The 21,005-nt window shown below is 43.2% G+C and overlaps 1 protein-coding gene across 1 annotated transcript; it reads left to right on the forward strand.

Moving 5' to 3' along the window:
• The first annotated feature begins 13,963 nt into the window (after positions 1-13,963).
• nr4a1 (nuclear receptor subfamily 4, group A, member 1) lies at positions 13,964-18,889 on the forward strand. The gene is made up of 7 exons (XM_085782760.1): positions 13,964-14,055; positions 15,380-16,260; positions 16,366-16,495; positions 16,933-17,096; positions 17,194-17,396; positions 17,494-17,672; positions 18,126-18,889. The coding sequence occupies exons 2-7, from the start codon at positions 15,394-15,396 to the stop codon at positions 18,380-18,382; spliced, it is 1,800 nt and encodes a 599-aa protein (XP_085638886.1). The 5' UTR covers positions 13,964-14,055; positions 15,380-15,393; the 3' UTR covers positions 18,383-18,889.
• Positions 18,890-21,005: the final 2,116 nt, after the last annotated feature.

Here is a 21,005-nt window from a genome sequence, read left to right on the forward strand (position 1 = left end):
AAAATCTGACATCTGACATCTGACAATTTTCCCTCCGGGGACATTAAAGTTTATTTTGATTGATTTGATTGGTTTCATATATGCGCATATACAGTAGCCTATATATATGAGGATATATACGCATATATGAAACCTATATGCAGTTTATCTGTGCATATATGCACCATATATGCACCATACTGTATATATTAGCATATATTTTATATATGTCACATATATTCAAACCTATATTAAAACCTATAGGTTCTTTCCGTGTGGGGAAGAAGCTCCAGGCCTCTGAACATCACATTATACATCTCAAAGAAGAAGTCTGACCTTTTAACCCCACTGTTACACTGCAGCTGTTTATATGACGACTTTAAGATTTTCCATTTGAAAAAACAACATTTTTACACTTTTTTTTTTTTTTTAATTTTCCAATGCGTTTAACGTTTCTTAAATCATATTTCACAGAATTTAATATTTTGATAAGATTCCTTATCAACACTGTCTTACAATATGGAAGCTCACACCGGTAGTGTGTTTCCACTGTGTCACCGCCCGTCGTCATATCACGTTGCGGTGAGATTACTTTCTCAACTACTGGTTCCAAAAAAGAAAAAGAAACTTCTGATATCAGGCTGTGTTGCAGTGTTTGCATCTAACCACATGATCAAGCTCTGATATAATGTGGTTTCTTGCTAAATCATCAACCCTGCCCTCTCCTCCTTCCTCCTTCATGCTTTTATTTTGGCAACAAGTCCAGACAAACATGAGGTTAAGACCCTCGGCGTTACATCTGGCTATTTGTGTCCTTTTGGCCATTTCAGCCGTGCTAATACAGATGGAATAAAAGTTAATTTCCTGATTTTTTAATTTTCAACTTCAGCTCTTTAAATATAAATGTCTTTAATTCTGAACACTCGGAAATTGTCGTTTTTAATATTTTCTACCAGATTATGTCATTGGTCCATTTTTATTTGGCCAAGGGAGCAACTTCGTGTAATATTCTTAGTTTCCAATAGGGGGCGTATGATGGCTAACTTCACTTCAGTGGAGCAAATGCATGACACAATGTTGACATATACTAGGTGTGAGCACTGATGATATGATCCTGTTTTAGGTTGTTTATCAACAAGTGTATCGTGGAAACAAAGTGGGATTTGAAGGGTTAAAAAAAATTAAAAATGAACATTTTTAACTTATGACTTATTCTTCAGTTCTTATGACAAGAACTGAAGTTAGTTTAAAAAAATACTTGAAGCAGTAAAAGTAGCAAATAACAGGGGCGTTGCTGACCATTAAAGGAGACATGTTATGCCTCCTTTTCCACAAGTTAAAATAGTTCTCAGGTATCTTAAAGACATTTGACGTGCTTTGGTCAAAATACCCCAAGGATCAAACATCACAGCTTCATCTTCTCAGTCCTGTTCAGAACGGCTGGTTTCAGTGTCTGTCCCTTTAAATGCAAATGAACCACTGCTTCTACTCTAACCCAGGTAGGGGTGGGGTTATGCAAATTTGAATCCTAGTTACATCATTGTCAGACAACTGAGGGAACAGCTCGTAAAACCACATGGATTTCAACCTATGAGCCTGCACATTACAGATTTTTTTGTCAGTTCTCACATTTTGGGGGCTGGAAGGCAAGACAAACACCCAAATATATGTTAAAGAGCCTTCAAAAAGTGATATTCCCATACTGGGGCACATAACAGGCCCCCCACCACTTTCGGCCCTTTTCCACTACACAGTTACAGTTCTACATCCACTAAGTTTTAGATCATTTTCCATTACAGCTGAGTTCTTCATAGTTCCTCCTCAACGTGGGCGGGGTCGTCATAGCACGGCTGCACAGCGGTCGCATTGTCTTGTTCTCTGGTTTTCATCCTCTCGTCAGGTTCAAACACGCTCGTCTGCACCTCGTCGACCGACCACAGTGTGGGTTTCCACACACATCAACCACATAACTCACGTGAAAACAAAAGCAACAGTCTCAGTCTCAGTGCAGATCAGTGGGCGCTGCTGCTGGTGGTGTGTTTTGTAAGAATAGTGGGCTCGATTCTTGTTTCGGATGTCACGCAGACTCCTCCACTGACAACACACTGGCCAATCAGTGTCCAGCAGCCGGATGACGTCACGTTTTAGTATCGGCTAAGCTCGCTTGGAGCCTCGGCTGAGGGCAAGTACCAGGTAACAGGTAGGCTACTGTCCTAATGGGAAGAAAACATAAACCAAGTTGAGTCGAGTTGAGTAGCGCTAGTGGAAAAGGGCCAAACCTGTGGTGGGACACTGGGATGCTTCACCCAAAATCGATAATTCACAAATTTTCTACTCACCGTCGTGCCAAGGAAGGGTTTGGAGAAGTTTCAGAGTCATCAAAACGCTTTAGGAGTTCCAGGGGGGTCCGGCTGGCAACGGGTTTTCATATAATGGCGGCGGATAGAGTTCACTTTTGAATCGTCCGAAACACACACTATGAAACATCCATACTGCTCGTCCGTACTGACCCAAGTGTCCTGAAGCCGCCACATGGAAAAGTTGTTCAGAAAAAACGTATTTGATCTCTGTTTTTATCCTTGTTGTAGCAGCTAGCTCCCAGTGGCTGCATGAGATTTGCTGCGAGAAGTTCTTCCGTGTTTACATCAAACATCCAATGGTTTACAACGACGAACAAACATCTCACAGCAAATCTCTCGCATGTGCACAAACATCAACAGAGCCACTGGGAGGGAGGGCATACATGGGAATCTTTTTTCTTTGTAATTGTACGCTGCTTGTTTGTTTGTTTTCACCTGCTTTGTGCCTTGCTTGAAAAGTGCTTTATAAATAAATTTTTAATTAAATAATAAGAAATAGTTCACCAAAAAATGAAATCCAGCCTCATGCTGATGAATACTCAGGAGTAGTTTTTTTATTCCTCAAAAACTACACAAAAACCTTGTAATATTCCTCCACACTGCTCGTCCGCTGCAATCCAAGAGTCCTGAAGGCATATAGTCCAGAGTTTTCCTGAAACGACGTGAACTATTCCTTTAAAGCAACACTATGTAGTTTCCGAACATGGACAGCCTAAACATCAGGGAGCCGTGTTCCTCCACCAAGGAAAGTTAGAGAGTGCATCTGCAGCCGGTACGACCCCACTCAGGCTGCAGCGGCGACACAATTCATCCTATTGACCATTTTTCTACCACTTGAATGAGTTTAGAAACATTATTTTAAGGTTGAGAAACTACATAGCATTACTTTAAATCACTGAAAACCCTTTATCTGTTTTACAAATTTAAAATGATAGCTGTAATTTTCAGGGCAAGTGATGTTTCGACTAAGTCTGAACAGAGTTTGCTTGTTCTTTAAGCATTACAGTGTCGCCTATATCACATTTATACTGGGGTCTGGTGACACCGCTGGCAAATAACATGAAAATTCAAAAAGATTACAGAAAGGAAAGGGATTTTGAACAAAGCCAGAGAGTCAACGGTCATTATAGCTTTTGTGGGCATGTTTTCTTTGGTATAGGAGCTTATATAGTGCCACCTGAGGACACTATATGTGCAGAGTTATGTGTCATGCTCCCTGGCTGCACCAGCAGATGGAGCATGAACAGTATGTGATGAATCCTGTGCAAACATCAGCAAAAGATGAGACCTCTGAAGTGTGAGCACGGACATAATGGATAAGATGTCACTTGTTCCTGCACTGAAGTGTCTGATAGTAGAAGCAGAGACGGTCTATTTTAAAAAAGAAAACACACAGCGACACAACAGTGAGGTAAAATAAAAGCAAAAAAAAAAAGATAAAATAGTCAATGAAAACAGTGAATGAGAGTTTCTGTAAAAGAGAAGGTCGTTATTTATGTCGTCTGGATGTAAAATGCGATACATCTTTTATGTGTGATGTCTGATCTGCTCTTCATGGAAAGTGGAACTTGATAAGGACAACGGTGATCTAAGCCCTGAGGAGGTATGAAGGAGCCGATAGAAAACTGTCACGTGTTTGGTCCAAAAAAAAAAAAAAGAAAAAGGGAAGAGTCACAAGAAGGTCGAGTCATGTTTTCGTCATGGGCACAAGCAGCTTCTCTAAATATGTCGGTTTCAGAGGGTGTGAATTTTAAGCCTTTTGCAGCCGAGACGCTGAAGTGAAAACGCAGTTGATGAGGTTTGTTTTCGTTTTATTGTGCAGTTCTGGGTTTGAGGATGTGACTCTGACCACCAGGTTAGAGGGTTAGAGGGTTTCTCTTCACTTTAAAATCATTTTGTTTCACATTTTTCTGCAGAAAAACAGTTTGCGTGCTCGACAGAAATGATCTGAATCTTGTGGTTTTGGTTTTCACAGTCACCACCACCAAGTCTCGACCCAGTTGTTGCACCTGTGGCAGATTGTGTTGTGATGTGTTTGACTCTGCACCGTCGCACAAAAGAGCAAACGTCTTTGTTTTTCTCCAGGACATTTTCGTTTTAAGTCACTTTAGTGTCAGTGGCTGCACTGGGATGAAAATATTGATCACCGACGGATGGACCATAGAGACTTAAAGGGATAGTTCAACATTTTGGCAAATTGGCCCATTGCCATAATCCCTATAGTTTTAGCAGTAGGTTTTACCTCTAAAACAACTCTGTCTGGTAACGTTCTGTTATTATCTCATAGCGTGGTGAATGTGCAGGTCACAACTTGTCCACCAGAGCATTTTGGAGTTGTTGGATTGTGTATTTGATGAGTTTGATGAGGGAAACCAAGAAATCCCATTAGCCTCCGTAGCGTAGCTCTGAGCAGCTCACGGCTCTGCTCCGCCGTTCTAAAAATAGCTTGCACCGAGAATTAAGAGGTAATGAACCTACTGCTATGACTTCAGAGATTATGGTGAGAGGAGAATCCCTCTAATGTAAGGCAGCAGCAGTTTTTATCACAGAGCTGCTGCATTACATCATAGAGATGTTTCTATATTTCAGCCTACATAGCGTATGGATTTACACACACACGCGCACACACACACGCACACACACACACACACACACACACACACACACACACACACTCTCAGGCATGTGTTCATTCATATCCTGTTGCATGCAAACACCCCCCGCCCCTCCCCTCCACCACTCCTCCCATGAAACCATCAATGTGACAGCTCTAGCATGAAGAGGCCAGTGGGCACAAAGGCATGTTTGAACCCGATCACCTTGTTCTGGACGTTCTGCACACTGGGAGAGACGACGCTGATATTTTCGGGACATGAACTGTGTCAAGACACAAATTTATCTGCAAGTCCTGTGACAGACTCTCAGACGGCATGAAGGAGGCGGAGGCTGCGCTGCCTGGTGGAGGAGGTGTGGCTCTACTCCCCCCGGACATGTTCATACAGAGAGCTGGAGGAGAGCTGAGTAATGGATTTATTGAGGTTTACCACAGGCTATTTTATTATTATTTTTATTATTAAAACCACAATGCAAAGATAACAATCTCCTTCTGACTGACAGGTTGTCTCTCTTCACTAAGCCAAAAACAACAGTGACGTTAGAGCAGTTACAGACATGTTTGTTGTCCCACTTTTTAATTTATATGATGAATTTCATGATTGCACAACCTGAGTCTGGAATCAAAAGTTGTGTCCACTTTGAAAAATGGAGCTAAAAAAATCCACAATTAGTGCATGAGCAGCGGGATCCTCTCGGGTTCGGAAAAAGATGCAAAGCGCTGCTGATGGCATCATCATCTCTGCCTGATTTACATCTGTATGCAAAACTAGCAGCAGCGATCTAATAGACAACTGACATCAACAGCTGGAGAAACTTTTCTTTTTTCCAGTCATTGGAAAATAGTTGGAAAAACTCAGTAATCATCATTAAAGGGACATTGTGTAACTTCTCCTGTTATCAGTGTTGGGAACGTTACTTTTAAAAAGTAATTAGTTATAGTTACTAATTACTTCTTCCAAAAAGTAACTGAGTTAGTAACTCCACTACTTCACTATAATAGTAACTAGTTACCAGGGAAAGTAACTATTGCGTTACTTTTTCTTTCCAAGGGCATTTTTAAATTGTATTTTATTGTTTTCATATATTTCACTGATCGCAATTATGGAATGCGAGTGTGTGTTTTATTGAAAGCGAGGCTGGTGTGCCTATGAAAATAGGTTACAGTGGGTTTTTTAAGTGCTGTGGCTGCCTACAAGCAAATCTCATATTGTCTCTGTACAAAGACAACAAAGACCTTTTTAAATGTGAAAACAGTGGAGACCTATTCAAGATTTGCGTTTGGGCAACAATAACAGGAAACATCGAAATTAATTTATTCATGGCCACATTAAGTGAAATTATTAACTTTACCGATTATCCATCTGATTATCTGTCCTGCTGCGAGCACACAACTTCTCAGGGTATCCGCGGATCCTTAAAAAGTCTTAAATTCATGTATCTACAATTAAGGCCTTAAAAAGTATTACATTTATTAGAAAATTCAAAGATGGTCTTAAATATATAATATATAATACACAGCATCATTAAATATGTATGCACTTAATCTTTTATATGAAATAACAGGGTATCCGCGGGGTCTTAAAAAATCTAAAATTTGAAAATCTAAATTTTAGGTCTTAAAATGTCTTAAATTTGTTGAATTATTGTGTTCAAGTCTTAAATAATTTTAGTCTCGCATTTGCCCCTAAAAAAAAATACATGTGTGAACCGGGAAAATCACAAAAAAGAAAGAGCACAACCTGTGATTGGTCAAAAACTACAAATCCCACAATTCTCTGGCCTCAACAATAACAGTAGTTAGTGTAAGTAAGGGAGAGTGGAGCTGTCGGTGAAAATAGGAAACAACGCCACGTCTGGTCCTGTTCTATGTTGTTCGTTCACACCGTCACCGTTTATTCGTTACGTCCGCGGTGTAAAAGGCCGTGACGCAAAGACGCGATTAGGCGCGAGACGCGATTAGGCGCGAGACGCGGTAGACGCAACTTTTTTTTTTTGCGACGCAATACAACCGATTTTTTTTGTGCGACGGGACCATCGCGCATAGTGCGAAATACGGGGGGGTTTGGGGGGGTCGGACCCCCCCGATTAACCCCTTGAGACCCCCTGAAAGACTCAAAAGCAAAATCTGAGGGGGGTCTCAATCTTGTCAAAAAATAAATAAATAAATAATATAATACAATAATTTTATTGTGGTCAATTAAATGTGTTTAAGATCATCATGTCCAGTATTCATAATTCAAAACATTTATTCGTTTAACATTAAGCTGAACCGTGTCACCTGCACATTATGCAAATTAGCCATGTGCGCCAGCCCAGCGCAGGAGTCGAGCCCACTCGCTATCAGAACAGAGGATCCCGTTCCTCTCCCACCCTCTGCCGAAGAAAGTGAAGTTGAGGCCGAGTGCTCTGAAGACGTAGCCGCAGCCCCTGCTGCTAGCACTGGTGATTGGCCGCTTTTCTTTTTCTTTCTTTTTTTTTTTTTTTTACACCTAAGCAGGTGGGGTAATGGAAATACCGCAACCCTTGGCTTGACATTAAGGCAGGAAAATAACTTAAGGTAAGAGGCTAGCCTGCTTCAGCATACTATGGCCTGAACCCCCAGTGGTATTGTTTGGCCAGGCGCCTGTTGTGAGCTATTTGTCTGTGCTTTTTCAATTTTCATGATGGCCCGTTATACGAATGTGATTTGTGGATGTGTTCAATGCTGCGTTTAAACGTAGCCTATTTGCTAGATGGATGGTTAGATAAGGCTACATGATCGGTCATAGTTGCAGGCTGAGGATCTCGTGCACATAATTGCACGTCAGTTGGTTGTTATTCGAGTGCACGAGTTTGGTGTCTTTCATTGTTGTATTTTATTTATTGTCTATTCGTTTCTGCATTGCCCTGATCGCGCGCCAGTCTCCTATACCTGGCATTTATTCATTGTTCAAGTGCGCCAGTGTGTGGTGCCAATTATTGTCTTTTATTTATTTGAATTATCGTCTATTTATCGTCAATTAGGCCTACTTTCTGCATTGTAATGCACAACTTTGCCTCTCCTTTTTAGGCTATAGGCTAATTTTCTTGGCTTATTGTAATGTTATAGTCCTACTTTATAAAAAGAAAAAAAAACGGTATTGCGCAACAATCGCGAGTTAGGGACCCCCCCGAATATTGATGGGTATTTCGCACACTGCCATCGCGTCTTCGTCTCTTTCATCGTGTTTGCTGGGAAGACCCACAAGGGGCTTCCCAGCAAACACGAGGAACGCTTTTTTTTCGCTCGAGTTGTGACGCGCGACCAAACGCGAGATACGCGGTTTAACGCTCGTTTTGACTTTGTGTAAATTCGCGTCTTCACGAGCTCGCCCATTTTCACTACAACAACAACATTTCTGCTCTCATCAACCATGGTTAAATAGAAAGCAACTGGACTTGGTTATTTGTCTAGGAAGACGTTTCACCTCTCATCCAAGAGGCTTCATCAGTTCATGTTCGATATGTTGTGTGAATAATGTATTTTTCCCCTCATTTTGATAAACTATTTGACTGGGAATTGTGTTTCCGTCACCCCTTCTGTTATCTACTTAATAAATGAATCAAATAGTCACCTAAATATTTCTGTATAGCCTATTCATTGTATAGCCTAGTAATAATGTACATAATTAAAACATTTTAAATGTAGTAAAGTGTGACCTTTTCATAATCATGTATAGGCTACCTGGTCCAAGAAAAGCATCTGTGGCAATGCTATAGCTAGCACATTTTAAGATATGATAAGATAATATTTTTAATGTTAAAACCTCTCTACAACTTTCAACAAACCTGACAAATTCATGGTGTTGCTGATCTCCCTCCATCTCTGAGATTTTTTATTTAGGTCACGGTAGACCAGGAGTCTTGTGTCCCACAGTTCAGGACACTGGGACACAGCATGAATGATTTTTTCCTCCATTGTTTACTGTCCAGTGTCCAGAACCAGGACACTGTCCAGAACCCCGCACTTTTTTTTAAATATTTTTTTTTCTTCTCTCCTTCTCTCCTATTGGACGCGCCGAGATGTCGTCACAGCGCGCTGCGCCCAGATTAAACATTTTTTAATTCGGGCGCAGCGCGCCGCCGCGGCACGCGCCCACCTCGCGCGCCGCTCAGCTCGGCGCAGAGCCATTCGCCGGTGCGCCGCGGTAGCACGTACACAATGAATGGGTTTGCTGCCGCCTTCCGCCGCCTGCCGCGTTCGGTGTGAAAGGCCCTTTAATGAAGAAGCTGCACAGAGTCAGGTGAGCAGAAGCTCAGGACAAACACTTCGCTCCGGGACATAATGTAGCTACACCTCACATGTTCTTGTCTTTTACCTCAAGGAGATTAAAGTAGTGTCTGTACTTTCCCTCCGATCTCGGCAGCTTCCCTCTGCTAGTCTGTGTGTGTGAGGCTAAACTGCGTGCGTGTGTGGTTTGTGTACAAACTGAACACTGCCTCTGATTGGCTTAGCATGAAACCTTACTCTGCCTCAACCAATCAGCATCACTTATGTGGTTGTCTCGTCCCTCCCTCCTCCCCCCTCCCCTCACCAAAGGAGAGAAGGAAAAAGAAAAACAGTTTAGCAGCTTCTGTGGCTGAGATGAGCCAAGTCGGAGGACAACAGCTTCACTGAGTAGTTTGTAACGCGCCTCATTTAATTGTCGGTAACGGTAACGGCGTTGTAACGGTGGAAATAGTAATTAGTTAGATTACTCGTTACTGAAAAAAATAACGCCGTTAGTAACGCCGTTTATTTTAACGCCGTTATTCCCATCACTGCCTGTTATCCATTCACGAAAATCGATTATTTGGTTCAAAAGTCTGTTTTTCATTAATCAGTAATCCCCCCCATCAACAAACTGAAGTGTTACTTTCAGCTCTGAATTTGCCGTTCATATCATTCATATCTACATGGAGCGGGTAAGCTCGGTGCTGCTGCCATGTGGTGTCGCCATGTTTTTACGTTCAGTGGCAGCGTGACGGTAGGAAACCACGGAAACTCAGCGGAGACACCGGAGCTGTCGGCTCAGGTCGAGGTGGCGTCTGTGAAGAGTCACCGCGGTAACGCAGTGAGGAGGAATGGAGCGTTACACTGATGCTGCATTCACCTGCAGTCGGGCAGACGGCCGTCGCTAACAAACCAGATGTCATTTTAGTCACAGAAGTCCAGAAAAAGCCGGTAAAACGTGGCTCAGGTAAACAATACAACATCGCCATGACAACATATTATCACGTGTATTATTTTTGCCTCGTGCTGACGGACGACTTGTTTACATAGAGGCTTGTTTATGCCGTTACGTGCAGCGGCTGTTGTCCGTCTGCGGTCTGCCCAATTTCATGTGAATGCAGCATGAAAAATACGATTGAGTTGCTTGCGATATACAACCGCAACGCTAGATGGGAGTAATTCCAACACAATGTACCTTTAATATGACGTTATACGCTATGAGATAATAACTGAAGAACGTTACCAGACAGAGTTGTTTTAGAGGTAAATACAGAGACTGCTTGCTGAAAAACTGCCCCCCGACGGGAATGCGCATCAGCGGTTTTGCATGAATTTACCTCTAAAACAACTCCGACTCATTATGGCTGTCGTCCGTCTGCCGTCTGCCCAATTTCACGTGAATGCAACATGAAAAATACGATTGAGTTGCTTATGATATACAACCGCAACGTTAGATGGGAGTAATTCCTACACAATGTACCTTTAATATGACGTTACATGTGAGTGTGTGTCTGTGTGTGTCTGTGTTTGTGTGTGACATGACAGGCCGAGGAGCTGGAGTATTCCTCCACAATGACAAACATCTTCTCAACACAAAAATAGCTCCCTGAGGAGGCAACAGGTGGGGGGGAGGGGAAGGGGAAGGAAGGGGGGCGTAGCTCTGGACATGCACATGCGATAATACATAACAAGTACACGTGTGTGTGTGAGTGAGTGAGTGAGTGAGTGTGTGAGTGTGTGTGTGAGTGAGTGAGTGAGTGAACAAGTGTGTGAGAACAGTTGCACACACATTTCTTGCACATTGCATTGTAACATGCACATGACACTCACAATATAAAATCAACTGTGTCCTTCCACCAGATCATTTGAATGTGCGCTCGGGGAGGGAGGGGAGGGAGGGGAGGGGCGAGCTAAAGAAAAGATCATGGTGTTGATGTCACAAAATAATAACGACAGTCACTCCTGGCAGGAAGAGACTCTGGTGTCTGATAATCGGGATCAGATAACGAGTGAAATCAGTCCGTGCAGCAGCAGCGGCAGCGGCAGCAGGGACGCCGCTGTGACATCACAGGTGCCCGCTCATTCACGTCTACTTCCTCCCGTTGCATCAGTTTGTGTTGTGTGTTGTGTGTTGGTTGTGAAAAGCTCTTCCTCCTTCCACAGGGAAGGGAAGACACTCTGCGGTGTGAGAGCTAAAAATAGAAAAAGAAGCAGAATATGAGGAAGAGGAGATTTATTAATAATAATAATAAAAGAAAGTCCAGGTGTGAAGAGAGGTGCATTATGGGATCTGGATCTCAGAGAAGGCCTCAAAAAAGAAATGAATGCGTAATGTGCGTAGATTGAAAGTCATGGTTTCTGTTTGTGCACCTGCCAATCATGTGGCGGCAAAGCAATGCAGGTGAACATGCAGATACGTATCTGGAGCTTAGATGAACGCTCACATGGGATTCGAGTGCCTTTCTAATGGAGACACGAGTGTTGGTTCGAGTGTTTGTGAAACTGCTGATCTGTCTAAAGAGTTTTTTATTTTTTATTTTTTTTATTTCTCAGTGTGGGCACAGTAACAAATAACCAGCTGTCGTCTTCAAAGCTTTGGTGACGAGACTAAGCAGATTTAGAGTCATTAGTAAGTTGATCTTCAAACTTTCTGTGCTGACTTCTTCCTCACAACTGAACCGACCCCAAAATCTTCATACACTGGATTTTCTGTGCAGGTTGTTCCCCAACATTATATCATCTTTAACATGGAGCTCTTACATGTGGCCTTAAAGGGATAGTTCAACATTTTGGCAAATTGGCCCATTGCCATAATCCCTATAGTCATAGCAGTATAGGTTTGTTACCTTTAATTGTTGATGCAAGCTATTTTTAGGCAAGGCAAGGCAAGGCAAGGCAATTTTATTTGTATAGCCCGTTTTTACAGTTTGTCTCAAAGGGCTTTACATGGCATCGTAACAACATCCTCTGTCCTTAGACCCTCACATCGACTGAGGAAAAACTCCATGGAAACCCTTTTAACAGGGAAAAGTCGGAGAAACCTCAGGGTGAGCAACAGAGGAGGGATCCCTCACCCAGGACGGACAGACGTGCAATAGATGTTGTTACAGACAAGAAAACAGTTTACAGTTTGTCACAGAATGTGCGAAATAGCTGCTCAGAGCTACGCTACGGAGGCTCATGGGATTTCTTGGTTTCCCTCATCAAACTCATCAAATACACAATCCAACAACTCCACAACGCTCTGGTGGACAAGTTGTTGGATTGTGTATTTGATGAGTTTGATGAGGGAAACCAAGAAATCCCATGAGCCTCCGTAGCGTAGCTCTGAGCAGCTCACGGCTCTGCTCCGCCGTTCTAAAAATAGCTTGCACCGACAATTAAAGGTAACAAACCTACTGCTAAAACTATAGGGATTATGGCAATGGGCCAATTTGCCAAAATGTTGAACTATCCCTCTAACCCTGTAAAAACTTAGAACTGAACTGGTGCAACACAAATAAAATTGTATTGAATTAGAAGCAAAATGTGCAAAATTATAATTCTTACGTGTTACAATGAGAATCCAGTCAGTGAATGAGCATCACAGTTGTAGTTGTGTTTCGTCAGAGGAGGCTTGTCTTGTTCGTTCTGTTGGTTTTGACGCCTGTGGAGCGACACAGTTTGATTTTCAAATGTGGGTTTCACCATAAACCTCACAGACCGACAGACAGACAGGCATCACTGATCACTGACTGGTTCTGCTGCTCATCTGTAATGAGCTATAAGAGTATAAAATCCACATATAAATGTTGAATGTAAGTATTCAAATCAAATGAATCTTTATTTTCTTGCTTTATTTTTTAGAAAACAAACAAAAACCTGATGCATATTAACCTCCTGGAGCAGACGACCGCTCCTCCGGCTCACGTGACCTTCTGACCTCGCTGCAGTCTGAGTATTTCCAGGGTCGGGGTCGGTCCTGGAGGTTTCTAGGTCAAGAAGTAAAATAACTTTATTGACAACAAATTCACTTTCTATTGGAGAAACAGTGTAAATCATGTAGAAGATGACCATTGACAATTTTAAACTTCATGCAGGAAGGAGACGTTATATATCTTCTTATCTTCAAAGGGGGAGACACAGAGGAAAATGTCTGGGCTCTTTCTTTCTTTTTATCTTATTTTGTTTTGCTTTTCATCTTTTTCTTTTCTTTTCTTTCTTTCTTTTTTTTTTATCAGATCGGTGTTTACCAGTATTTCTCCTCATTTTTACCATCAGACAAGAGGCATCAATCAGAAATACATTTTTTTTCTCTCTCTCTCTCCCAGAAATAGACGAAAAAAAAAAAAAAATCATCTGTGGCTTCCTGTTTACAGCTGAAATTGTGAAATCGTTTTTTCCATTTTATCAGCCAAGCTAACAACTCACCAAAGTGAAATCATTGGAGTTAAATAACTAGTTTGATGAGGACAGAGCTGCAGCTTGCAGAGACGATGAACTGAAGAAGGTTTATTTGGGTTTAATGAGTTTAATTTAACTGTCTGGTTTTCTGTGCATGAGTGTGTGAGTGTGACAGTGTGTGTGTGTGTGTGTGTGAGTGTGGTTCCTCGCTGTACGCGCGTCAACGGAATCCCGGTGTGCGTCATCCAGCGCACTATTGTCTCATACGCGCGCGGCGATTGGTCGCGGGCTGGAAATCTCCCCGCCCACCGCGCGGCCATGTATGGAAACCTTCTGTGACGTCATGGGTCGGCGCTGCAGACGGGTATAAAGCGCAGCGGACGCGCTCGTCCTCAGCTGGAAACACTGAAGATGAGCGACGGTGGAGGCTGGTGCAGCACGTCGAAGTTCAGTTCATTCAAACACCTGTAAACGGACTTAAAAGAGGTAAGACACGATGGATTTCAGTATTTATCAGACACTAAACCTGGAAACTGGACTTAAAAACAAAACAAAAAAAGAGAAAACATTTTAAATCAGACAGGAAGCAAGCAGTCGACAGTTCTAACATGGAGTATATATAGTATATACCGACAAGGATGTGAAGTATTTCAAGTTGTCTTTACATTTGTTTTGGGCTCGAAAGTGGTTTAAAAAAAAGAAGAAAAAGAAACACCTGCAAATGTACAGTTAATACAGTAGGAAAAAAAAAAGCTGAAATTAACATTTAATGTGATGATTTCTTACCTGGCAGGTGGATGTTCTGACTGAGCATCATGGATTTAAATGCTTAAAATAAGAAATGTTACAGTCACATCACATCATTTAGATACATCCTGCTGAATGCTCAGATGTGTAGGCTATAACTAAACTAACCATGTATAAAAGTCTTTAGCAACTATGAATGAAAAAGCTGCAAAGTGAAGATGATGCTTTAGATCAGCCATGTCCAAACTATTCCACAGAGGCTCAGTGTGGCTGCAGGTTTTCAGTCCAACCAAGCAGCAGCAGGACAACCAGACTTAATCAGCTGATATGACAGTGGATTGGTCCAAACTGTGAACTCTTGATTGGTTGGAGCAAAAAACCTGCAGCCAACTCTCTACTCCTCTGTGGAATAGTTTGGACATCACGCCTGCTTTAGATGCTTTGGATGCTTTTATAATAAACCTGATAGTGAATGGGCTTGAGGACAGCCTGGTATTCCTACGTGTTAAACTTGGGTCTGTGTAAAACTGTTTACAGTGCACAGGCACGGTGACGATGACCTGAGCTGCTCATTTTTCACCCTGTGGAGCCTTAAACAGGTTCGTTGTTGGAGCCGTTGGCCGTGGGTTGTTGAGATCGGGATCATCCCTATGTTCCCCAGGTCCTATGTTCCCCACTTTGTATGGGACCGGGGACCATAGGCATAGGACCCTTTTTCTCCAAAAGGGTCCTATGTTCCCCTCTGTGTCCAGACCGGGGAACATAGGACCCTTTTTTAGAAAAAGGGTCTTATGTTCCCCGCGTTTCCCCCATTTTTTGTGAGTGAGAAGTGTAATTGTACCATTGGTTGGGTTTAGGCAATGAAGAAAGAAGTTGGTTAAGTTTAGTAAAAAGACCAGGTAGAGGCTAGACAGGCCAGATAGATAGAGAGTCCAGATAAGTAGAGAGAGCCCATCGACCAGCAACAGCGGGGAACATAGGTACGCTCCCGTTGAGACCTACAGATAAAGATCTGGCTCCTAATATTCTCCTCAATGTCTTTCTTTTCTTTTTCTTGTTGCAGTCTTGCAGCCAGCCATGACTTGCATCCACCCCCAGCATGGATCCCAGCCCTACGAGAACAGCCTTGGCAGCTCGGAGCTTCAGAGCACAGACTTTATCTCCAGGCTGGCGGTGGATATGAGCAGCCCGCCACGGGACCACCACCACCACCACCACCACCTCCTCTCCTCCGCTCCGTCTCTGCCGAGCATCAACTCTCTGGTGGGAACCGCCAACGCCAACAACGCCAACGCCAACAACGCTGGAGACTTTGACGCTTACTCCTGCCAGTTCACCGCCGCCCCGTCGTCGTCGTCTTTGTTGGAGACCCCCTTCAAGCTGGACGACCTTCAGGTGTACGGCTGCTACCCGGGCGCCGCCGCCGCCGCCGCCTTCGCCCTGAGCTACCCGGACGAGGCCGTGTCGCCCGGTGGGTCAGACTACTTCGGCAGCCCGGCGTCGGCCTCGTCTCCTTCCACGCCCGGCTTCCAGAGTCAGCACACGACGACGACGTCCAACAACAACAACTGGGACTCGGCTTTCGGTCCGTACTCGCCCAGTCCGGGCTACTGGGCGGCGTCTGAGGAGACCTCGGTGCCGCCGCCGCACGCCGCGCCTTCGTTCTTCACGTTCGGCTCGGGCTCGGTGGAGGACATCTCGTCTCACCTACGAGACCAGGACCCTTTCTCTTTGGCGCACGCGCTCCCGTCCGCGCTGACCTTCCCCACCTTGTCGATGGAGCAAGCGCGAAGCCTCGACGGCAACGACCAGCTGGACGGGAGCTTATCGCCCAAATTAAAAAGCCCCGGTGGGAACGAGGGCTGCTGCGCCGTGTGCGGGGACAACGCCTCCTGTCAGCACTACGGCGTCCGCACCTGTGAGGGATGCAAAGGGTTTTTCAAGGTAATGAGCCGAACTTGACTTCTCCTGTCCTGTAGTCACAAATATGTCATTCAACCGAGTGCTTTTGTGTCATTGAGATGTAATTTTCTATGTTTATTTCCACAGCGAACGGTGCAAAAAAATTCCAAGTATGTTTGCCTCGCCAACAAGGATTGTCCCGTGGACAAGAGGCGGCGGAATCGATGCCAGTTCTGCCGTTTCCAGAAGTGTCTCGTCGTGGGCATGGTCAGGGAAGGTGAGTTCACTATACAAACCTCACAGGAATCAATTCAGGAAATTAATCGCAGTATTAAATGCCACAATTAATTAATCGTAAAGATTCCTAAATACCGTTGTCACTTTCTGGAAAAGATTGTGTCGGAACCGTATCGTCAGATGTGGCGCCAAAGTAAAGGAAAAAATGTACAGATACTGGTCCATTTACCTAACGTAAAGCTGAATTGGTAGGAATTTAAATGTTAGCGTGTCATTTGCAATTTAAAAAACACATTAAAATAAACTTAAACATTATTTTTAGATGTTAGATTAGATTTTTACACATTCATAGTGTTGTGAAATTTATTGATGCATAATATTCGAGATAATCGTATCAAGAAAATCTATAATTGTGACATCCCGTATATCAATGCAATTAAATTAACAGTACAGTCTCTTTGTGTGTGTTTCCTCCAGTCGTGAGAACGGACAGTCTGAAAGGACGGAGAGGTCGTTTGCCTTCCAAGCCCAAAGTCGTCCAGGACGTGACGAACACGGTGTCTCCGGTCAGCATGATCGCTTCGCTTGTGAGGGCGCACATCGACTCCAACCCTGGCATTGGAAAACTGGATTATTCCAAGGTAGGAAAAGAAAAGACAATGATGACATCCCTTCTTTTTTTTTTTTTAAAAAGTCGTCATCAAAGCATCCGTCTGAACTTCTCTAATGTAATTTCAGTACGACGAGACAGAGGTCAGTCCGAACCAGAAGGAGGATGCGAGCGACATCAAGCAGTTCTACGACCTTCTCACGGCCTCCATGGAGGTCATCAGGAAGTGGACGAGGAGCATCCCGGGTTTCTCCGAGTTCTGCTCGGAAGACCAGGAGCTGCTGCTGGAGTCGGCCTTCGTCGAACTCTTCATCCTGCGTCTTGCATATCGGTGAGAGCAGCTTCCCCACAGCATGATGCATGATGATGTTGCTGCATGTCTGTTATTATCCAACTTACATGTGATATTCGATGCTCCAAAAAAAAAGGTCCAATCCTGAGACGGACAAGCTGATCTTCTGCAACGGCGCCGTACTCCACAAAGCTCAGTGCGTCCGAGGCTTCGGCGACTGGATCGACTCCATCCTGGACTTTTCTCAGAGCCTCCATCGCATGAAGCTCGACGTTTCCTCCTTCTCCTGCCTCACAGCGCTGGTCATAATCACCGGTAAGAACCTCCACTCTGATCTTATCTTGTGGTGACAAGTTTCTCTCATCCAGAACAGTTCCCAACGAGGCGTCTCGTTTCACCGCTGCCGACAACATAATGCACGCTTACACACATGGGGGATTGACACAACAGCTGTGGGACAGAGTGTAGTGTAGTGTATCCTATAGGCCGGTGGGGAGATGTCATACATAACAGCAGATCACGCAGCGAATGTTTGCATTTAAAGTCCAGGGATCTTTCCGGCGCGGTAGCATTAACGCTTCCGACACATCACGGGTGCTGCGGTGTAGTATTCACCTAAATATAGTTTATGTTTTCTGTAAAGTTTCCCCAGACACAGTCGGTGCTTATGTTCCTTTTTTAAATCAAACGAGCCAAATGAGATAAACCTGATCTCAAAGAGTCTTATCAAGATGCTCAACATGTCTCCTGTGTGTTTCCTCTCTGCAGACCGACACGGTCTTAAGGAGCCTAAACGCGTGGAGGACTTGCAGAACCAGATCATCACCTGCCTGAAGGATCACGTGTCTGGCTGCGGCTCCGACTCCTTGCGGCCCAATTACTTGTCCAGACTCCTCGGGAAACTCCCTGAACTCAGGACTCTGTGCACTCAAGGCCTCCAGCGAATCTTTTACCTTAAATTGGAAGATCTCGTTCCCCCGCCGCCGATCGTGGAGAAAATCTTCATGGATACTCTTCCGTTTTGAGATGGAGAGAGACGGGAGATTGACTGATGTAAAAAAGCAAAAAAAAGCAAAAAAACTAAACTTGTCTGAGAGCCAAAGAGAACAGACTGAGTGCTCGTACTTCAGGTAGTGTGAAGTGATGATGAAGGATCCAGACGGATTATGCAGCTTTGGGGAAAAAAAAGAAAAAGTGAGGCTACTGCTGAATTATAAAGTGACTTACCTTAAACTTGTGGAAGCAACATGAAGATGAGGGCAAGAGACTGTGCTCTCGCTCGTTAGTTCTTCCAGGAAACTGTGTCCTCTCCAGATGGAATCAGACCGACCGGCTCATGGACCAAGAGGAGACTGTTTACATACAACAACACGCACGGTGCCATGAAGGGAACGTTTTTTCTGACGGAGCGATGAAGATGATGACTGCACTTTCTAAACAAAAAAGAGAAGAAAAAAAAAATGAATACAATTTATATCTGCACCTTCATTTCAAAGATTGTACATTGACAAAGCATTACCGTGACATCTTTAGCTCAAGTATTCAAAAAACGGCCAATTTCATAGATTTTTTTTCCCTGCCCGACCTTTGAACTCCTGTTGTTGTTGAGTCCACATACACACACACACACATATTGTCAGCATCTGAAGCATGAATCACTCAAAGCTCCAGATTGGTTTATATTTAATGTCACCATGTGTATTGGTGATTTAATAAAAAAAATAAAGTAGGTTAAACCTACATAATTATTAAACAGTATCATTCATGTATCATGAATAGACTTTGAGCAGCTAATATACTGTGTATCATCCGGTACAGTCTTATACACTGGTCTTGTGTGTACATTGTTTTCAAGTTTCAAGTTTCAAGCCTACAGGTGTTATTGCCACAGTCTGTAAAAGTGTAATTTTATTTTTGGGCTTATTGTTTTTACATACTAAAAAGTTCTATTTTACTGCAGCTAAACATTAAAATAAAATGTGAAACTATATCTCAACTGCTCTACTAGTCGTCTTTGAAAGTATACTCTGATGTTTATTGTAGGAAACTGTAAACATAAACAGCGCACTCATTCTGCGAACTGTATTTCCAATGTTGTACTAAGTAGCCGACGTTAATCTGTTTATTCGAAAGCGGTTCGACAGTGCTGAGTGTGCCGCCGCTGCCAGCTGCCTGTAACTTCTTCTTTTGGCAAAAGATCAGAACATACTGCTGAAAAATGTACCCCCGCTCACCTCCCTCCCAGTTATGTACTGGTCTCGTTTTAGAAGCCAGTGGTCCGGTCTCAAGTGACCCAGACTTCAGTGCATTCAGAAAGTATTCAGACCCCTTCACTTTCTTTTCTTTTCTTTTTTTTTTGCATGTTTCCTTCTGTTGCACAAAAACAAACCCAAAAAAATCCAATTGAATTAACACTTAATGACAAAAAGAAGAATTTTAGAGATTGCTGCAAAAGAAAAATTAACAAGTAAAAATGGATATCACATTCACCTAAGATTTCAGACCTGTTACGTGACAACTCCTTTGAAATTTAGGTCATGCATCTCTGATTTCTCTTGAACATTTTTGAGATGTTTTTATACCTTGACTTGAATCCATCTGTGCAAATGGAGATGAATGGACATCATTTACTATATAATGTCTGCACGATGAAGCACAGACTGTATAGAAATGGCTGATGGTGCATATCAGAGAAAAAGCAAAAAAAACACAAAAACATGAGCTGCAAAATAATAATAATAATAATGTCAATAATAATAATGTTATTTAGCTACAGAAAAGAAGCTCTTGGTGTGAAGATTTAATGGTTTGGCTTTGATTCAATGTGCCATCTCTGAAGGGAAACCGGGCACTGCTCATCACCTGCCCAGCGCCATCTCCACAGTGAGTCATGTTGATGGCTGCATGGATGGGCATGTCCTTCAGGAACAAGAACTGGGAAGGTCCCGGGTCAGGGTCGAGGGCAGCGTTATCCTCAATAAAAATCCGATCCATGAGCACCTGGGGGTCTCAGAGTGGGTCAAATGTTTGCTTTCCAAGACAGAGCCGAGCCGAGCAGAGCAGTGGAGGCTCAGGAACATCCCTGTGAATGCCCTTAATTGGCTCATCCAGAGTCAAGAGCAATAGAAGAGTATTTATAGATCATCCATATCAAGCAAAGTCAGCAGGATCGATCAAAAAAATGAAGAGTTACTGGCTAAAAGAACACATCCGAACCCCCAACTCTTTATCGTCTTTATATCAGCATGCGTGTGTGCGTGCGTGCATGTGCGTATCCATGCCACGATGTTAATCCGGCAGTAATCGATAAGGTTTTTGGCTGCTTGTGCGGCAGCGTAAACATGTTGTGAACACGGCATTGATATACGATCACCTTTTAAGTTGATATAATGAAACTTGTTGGCAAATAGTCGCTTATTTACACGTTCGACAGTCACGGTGAAACATTATCATTCATTAGGAGTCAAGGTCCAAAATGTTTTGGCTCCATCTTTGGTCTCCACCACCTTCTGCTCTCCTTAGCTGCGGAAACGCTCCGCTACACCTTTATGGAGGTAGATGTGTGTCTTTATTATTTAATCAAAAGTAAAGTTGATTTAACCAAAAAAAATATTTTCAATCAAAACAAACAACAACAAAACATATTTG

This window comes from Trachurus japonicus, chromosome 7 (assembly GCF_045865225.1).
Source record: "Trachurus japonicus isolate A0001 chromosome 7, Traja_1.0".
In the NCBI taxonomy this organism is placed as follows: Eukaryota; Metazoa; Chordata; class Actinopteri; order Carangiformes; family Carangidae; genus Trachurus; species Trachurus japonicus.